This window comes from Triticum aestivum, chromosome 7A, assembly GCF_018294505.1.
Source record: "Triticum aestivum cultivar Chinese Spring chromosome 7A, IWGSC CS RefSeq v2.1, whole genome shotgun sequence".
Classification (NCBI taxonomy): Eukaryota; Viridiplantae; Streptophyta; class Magnoliopsida; order Poales; family Poaceae; genus Triticum; species Triticum aestivum.
The window spans coordinates 632,986,468-632,992,644 of NC_057812.1; the positions used below are offsets into that span (position 1 = coordinate 632,986,468).

General features: G+C 54.7%; 1 protein-coding gene across 1 annotated transcript; it reads left to right on the forward strand.

The window, feature by feature from the left end:
• The first annotated feature begins 397 nt into the window (after positions 1 to 397).
• Positions 398 to 4,411, forward strand: LOC123148814 (IAA-amino acid hydrolase ILR1-like 6). Its single transcript, XM_044568306.1, has 3 exons — positions 398 to 1,063; positions 1,844 to 1,969; positions 3,123 to 4,411. Exons 1-3 carry the CDS (start codon positions 560 to 562, stop codon positions 3,948 to 3,950), a joined length of 1,458 nt encoding a protein of 485 aa, XP_044424241.1. The 5' UTR covers positions 398 to 559; the 3' UTR covers positions 3,951 to 4,411.
• The last annotated feature ends 1,766 nt before the right edge of the window (positions 4,412 to 6,177 follow it).

The following is a 6,177-nucleotide window of genomic DNA, read 5'->3' on the forward strand; positions in this document are numbered from 1 at the left end:
GTAATAATACCATATGTTTTCTTGGGTCATTCTTATCTCATGCCATGTGTACCATTTTGCCAGTTGAATACAAAACTGAAAAGAGAAAAAAAGCACTATCATGCTAACATAATCGCTCGTTTAGCAAGTTGATGTAGCATAAGCGTTGTGCTGATGCTGAAAGCAAAAAAATACCTTTTCCTTTACACGGATGCTGATAGCAACCTGCGTGGGGCGCAGCGCCTACACAATCTAGCGAGCAGCGGGGGAGCTGTCAGAGGCCACCGAAGCGTCGCTGTCGGCCGGGGCCCACGCGGCAGAAATAATGTGACGAGAGGGAGCGAGCGGTTCATTATACGAGCACGGGGGGAATTGGATGGGAATGGAAAAGGAGGGAGATTTTTTGTTTCCGCCCTGCCAGGTGGCCTAATTTAACCCTCCCCCCCGCTCCAGTGTGCGCTCGCTGCCCATCATGCATAGTTGTGTCCTCGTTGTGGTATAGCCATCCGACCCTGTTCGTGCCCGGACACGCGCAGAGCTCAGCCAGCGGCAGCAGTGCAGCGCAGCGCCATCGCCGTTGATGGAGGGCGGGCGTCCGACCTCCGTGCTTCTCTTGCTGGTGCTGCTGGCGGCGCCGCTCGTGGTGGCGTCGGCTGGCCCCTCGTCGCCGGCGGCGTTCCTGGAGGACGACGTGGTCCTCGGCGCCGTGGCGAGGCTGGGCAAGGGCGCCAACGCCAGCGGGCGGGGCGGCCCCATCTGCGACAACGTCGACGTCGCCATCTCCGCCGTCGTCGGCGGGTCGTCGCGCGAGCGCGGTGCGTCCGGGTGGAAGGAGGAGATCGCGGGGCTGGCGGGGCGGCCGGAGATGGCGGCGTGGCTGCGGCGGGTGCGGCGCCGGATCCACGAGCGGCCCGAGCTGGCGTACGAGGAGGTGGAGACGAGCCGGCTGGTCCGCGAGGAGCTGGACGGCATGGGCGTCGGCTTCCGGTACCCGCTGGCGCGCACCGGCGTCGTCGCCACCATCGGCACCGGCCGGCCGCCCGTCGTCGCGCTCCGGGCCGACATGGACGCGCTGCCCATCCAGGTACGTACAAGTAACTGCCGCCGCTGCGTGAACAGACACGTGTTCTTATCTCGCGCACGTGCGCCTTTTGCAGCCTCTGAGTGCCCATAACAAACGATCGAGCCCAGCATGCTACTAAGCTTCCACACAGTTTCTTAGATTTTCTCATCATCGTTATTGCATAGTCCTACTCCGTTTGTTTTCTGTTCAAGCTGTTTATCTTGTGGCCACTTGGTTAATGGGGTGGTGGAGGATAGATGCACCACCAATGCATTGCCATTCCCCACTAGAAAAAAATGACCAGTTTTCTTCAAGTTCGGGCCTTCTTTCACCATTGAACTCATATTTTTAACTTGTGGTTGCTGGGTGAATGATTGCACTAAGATAGAAGAGAAACAACAAAACAGAAAGGAGTGGCCTCTGCAGGAACACGCGGCCTGTGGACGTTGCCCGCGAGCAGTCTCGATCCATCGATCGAGTTCATCGGAAGCGTCTGCTTGTTTTCATCTGAAACCAGAAAGATGACAGATGGGTTTTTAAAAAGATTCTCCTCGTTCCGGTGCCCGAAACGGCACCCGCCGTTGGTGAGGCCCTTGGACGCGCGGATCCCGGTTGCCATGCGAAACCCCCGTCTTTCTGAGTGCCCCGAACGGGCAGTTTTTTTTCACGCCAAAAAGCCACAGACTTTTCTCCTGCTTTTCATCGCCTTTCGTCTCCCTCCTTCTCTCTCTCCGGGATCCCCTGTTGTTCTCGTTCGACTCCAACCAAACTTGCTTCGTTTGACACGTTGTTTGATTGCAGGAGGCGGTGGAGTGGGAGCACAAGAGCAAGAACCCCGGGAAGATGCACGCGTGCGGCCACGACGCGCACGTCGCCATGCTGCTCGGCGCCGCCAGCATCCTCAAGGCCCGCGAGCGCCACCTCAAGGTAATCTCTCTCAACTGAATTCCCATCAGTGTCTGCTAGCTAGCACGCTGAACTTCACCTTCGAGTGGCTACGATGGTCTCTATAGCTGTCTGTAGGTTGTAGCCGGGCGTCCCTCCCGTCTGCCCGCACGCCACCATTGCCGTGCAAGGGACTCTGGCCATGTCCCTCTGCCACACTGGCTGCGTGCTAGCTCTAGCTGTGCCGATGTGATTTTGCAATGCGTGCGGTTTGGGCGTACTACGCACTAGGTTTGCTTTGCGAGAGAAGATCGAAAGGCGCGTGCTTAGCCGAAAATCATGTCATAAGACCGTCGTGAGCCAGGCACGCGGCCGCCCGCCCGGCGTAAAGTGCTAAAGCTGTCGCGGCGGCGTCAGGACACGAGCCGTCCGGGACAAACATTCGGCGACCCTCTGCTTTGCCCGAGCTTCCTCTTCACGTGTGCCCTCGCTACTGAGTACAGTGGGATTATTTATTTATTTTTTAAGAATGATTAGCAACTAGGATTTGCAAGCGTTTAAGACGTGATCGCCGCCGTCTAGGCTGGAAAAAGTGGCCATGGTTGGTGCGGATATATGCTCGCGGTCATTCATCCGTCTCGTTGCGCCAAGGACAGAATTTGTTCGGCTTGATCAACTGCATTTTCTCAATGTAATGCGATGCTGGTGGTACAACATTCCTTCAGTTTGGTTCACTGCTTTCGGGAGGTGGATCGGATGCCCCGTGTTCGACGGAATGCCTGGTCATCATGTAGGTTATTATAGCATAAGACTCGTGCAAACTTTTAAGGGTGGTGTGCGGAAGCAAAACTTACACTATGATCATAATCTTTTCTGAATTATTGTCATTTACCACCACTTCAGCAGTGACTGCAAATCAAAGGGTTTTAAGTCTGTGGGCACGCGTGGTCATGTCGATGTCAAATTCCTGTCGCCGTCTTCATCAAACCTGTCCTTGTTACACCAGCTGCTGCTACTCTGTAAACATGTGGGAACCAAGACCTGCAGTTAGCATAGGGTCCAAATTAATAGTGTATTTTATATTCAGAAGAGAAAAACATACTAATGAAATTCAGAAATACAGTCGAATGAGAAACTTAAATTGTACTTTCATCTAAAACTTAAATTGTACTCCGTGGCACTTGGTTATGTGCAGGGTACGGTGAAGCTGCTGTTCCAGCCGGCGGAGGAGTCCGGCGCGGGCGCGAAGCGGATGATCGAGGACGGCGCGCTGGAGGGCGTGGAGGCCATCTTCGCCGTCCATGTGTCGCACCAGCACCCGACGTCCGTGGTCGGCTCCCGGACGGGGCCGCTGCTCGCCGGCTGCGGCTTCTTCAAGGCCCAGATACTCGCCCGCCGCGCCGGCGCCGACCCGGTCCTGGCCGCCTCGTCCACCATCATCAGCCTGCAGAGCCTCGTGTCTCGGGAGGCGGACCCGCTGGACTCGCAGGTGGTGTCCGTCGCCATGGTCAACGGCAGCTTCAGCCACGGCGGCGACCAGGCGGCGCCGTTGGTGCTAGGCGGCACGTTCCGGGCCTTCTCGAACGCGAGCTTCTACACGCTGCGGCGGCGGATCGAGGAGGTGATGACGCTGCAGCCGCGGGTGCACGGCTGCGAGGCCTCCGTCGACTTCTTCGAGAACCAGAGCTTCTACCCGCCGACGGTGAACCACCCGCGCATGTACGCCCACGTCAAGGCGACGGCGCGCGCGCTCCTGGGCGAGGGAGGCTACCGCGACGTGCCGCCGATGATGGGCGCCGAGGACTTCTCCTTCTACTCCCAGGCCGTCCCCGCCGGGTTCTACTACGTGGGCGTGCGCAACGAGACGCTCGGGTCCGTGCACACGGGCCACTCGCTCTACTTCATGATCGACGAGGACGTGCTCCCCACCGGCGCCGCAGTCCACGCCGCCGTCGCCGAGAGGTACCTCGCCGGCGGCGCCGAGCAGCACTCCGACCAGCGTTCGCCGGAACAGGAGCTGTGAACTCGTGATCGACCGACCGGGTCCGGCTCTGTTGGAACTGATCGATCGACCGGCGTTGCGGCTGTGGGCTGAGATCCGCGAGGGCGCCGGGATCGACCACGTCTCGTGCGCGCGGAAACGTACTGTTGTGGTTTTTCGGCCGATCACACCGTGGTCTGGGCAGTTGTTTTTCTCCGTGCTCGTGTTGGCGTTTTTTTTTGAGGGTTTGTGTTGGCGTTGTTCATACGCGGTCTCAGTTTGGTTCCTGGGGTTTGTGGCCGTGACGCGACGGCGGGAAAACATCCATACCTGCGATGAGTAATTCGGAACAGAGGGAGCACGTAACTTGGCCACCGTCTTTTGGCCCTGACACATGGAGATATCCTAGACCTGGAGATTGAGAAGTACTGCCAAATATGTGTGTGTTTAAGGGCAATGTATCTCTATTTCTAATGAAGAAGTTGGTAGCCTAGTACGGATTATTTTTTCTGGTTTTTATTCGTCACCTTCATCACCTCACCAACTGGTTTTTCTCCTCCTCATTAAAAAAATCAAATCCTATTGAAAGAGATATCTTGTTTCGTGCTTACTTTGGCAGGTTCTGATTCATTTCAATCACGTAAAATAAAATAGGTAATTAAGAATTCAAAACTCGCACCATATATTTGAAATTACCTTCCTAAAATATAGGTGTAATATTTTCCTCGATAACCTTCCAAAACAAAATGAGATATTTCTCAATAACAAATCATTAATCCTGCGGACTATGTCATTATTATTACTAGTAGACTGCCCGTGCGTTGCCACGGGCATTTGAAAATTTATATTGATTGCATGTAAAATTTTACATACATAGAAAGATAGGCAATAACAAATAAAAAAGTAATTGGAATCTAATTCGCTTGCAATGTACTTCGATAAAAAATTGTAATTCGACCCTATACACCTGATGCACAAAATAAAGAAGGTGGTACACAAACATTGAACTCTTTATTCTGCAATGCATTACAAATGATAATAACACTCGAATGCCTTTTTTAGTTCTTAAAATCGATTGCATCATGAAAGCATGTGCATTGTTATTATCCATTAATTAAAATCAACACATAAGGAAACGCTGCTGCTCCGTTTTGCATGAAAATTGTCAAGCATGCTTGCAACACTAACACAAACATCTATGAAAAATTTCAGATTTTTTTAAAATTCTACTTTTTTTGAGCCAAAACGCCTCCCCGCATAGTAGACCGTGTTAGGTAGAATCATGAGCGAGTGAATCTCTGTTGTAAATTTCATTATAGACCATGCATACATATTATCTGCCCGTACAATTAGGGCGGATCATGTGATAGTTTTCACTATTGGAATTGCCGAGTAGAATTTCTTGGGAACTCAGTAAAGCCAAATAAACTCAGCCATGCGTTTGCCGAGTTCCATCCTTGGTAGAGGGACTGTTGGCCAAATAAGCCGCGGTCATGGGTCGGACACCTCGGGCGCATGTGTGGGTGCGCGCTGGGCCTGTCGGGTCCGCTGTGTAGGTCTGCGTGTGTGCGTGCGTGTGGTGCCCGAGGTGCGCGTGTGGGTGGACACCATACGTGTGTGTGCGTAGGCCATGCTGTTGGCGACCTGGGCGGGGTGACCGCGCAGGTCTGTTGCGGGCTTAACGTGGCGAGCGCGAGCGGGAGTGCGTCGTGGGCGCGCGGAGCGGGCCGGACCAGGCGGGGTCGTGGCCGAGCGCTGGCCCAGGTATAAGATAGCCGTGATGATCGTTGTAACATGTGTGGGACGAGTTTGTTGCTTGGGAAAAATACCGTTCTTGCGGTTGCGTTCGTGCGCCCGAAACTCTCGCCGTGTCCACCGTGTTCTTCTTCTCCCCCCCCTTCTTCTCGGTTCATGCCAGAGCGGGAGAGTGAGGTGCACAGATAGAGAGAGTGGTGAGCTAGGGCAAGTCTAGGGTTCCAACAATTGGCATCAGAGCCCGGTTTCGGAGGTGAACGCCGGCGGCCATGGCACTCGTACCGCACGATGGCAGTGGTGGCTCGTTCTTGCTGCCGGTCCCACCGCTGACCACGACGAACTACACCTCCTGGGCGATCAAGGTGGAAGGTTTTCTTGGTGCCTAGGGGCTGTGGGGGTGGTCGTTTCGGCGGAGGGCACGACGATCGACGCCGACAAGAGCAAGACGGCGCGAGCGATGCTTCTCGGGGTGCTGTCGGCGAAAGTGCTGTTGCCAGTGTCGACGAAGCCCACC

What these genes read in the sequence shown, in the direction of transcription:
- LOC123148814 (XM_044568306.1), top strand. Translation starts at nt 560, where the DNA reads ATGGAGGGCGGGCGTCCGACCTCCGTGCTTCTCTTGCTGGTGCTGCTG. An exon ending in TGGACGCGCTGCCCATCCAG is followed by an intron (nt 1,064 to 1,843) that starts GTACGTACAAGT and finishes GTTTGATTGCAG; the next exon opens with GAGGCGGTGGAGTGGGAGCA. An exon ending in CCCGCGAGCGCCACCTCAAG is followed by an intron (nt 1,970 to 3,122) that starts GTAATCTCTCTC and finishes GGTTATGTGCAG; the next exon opens with GGTACGGTGAAGCTGCTGTT.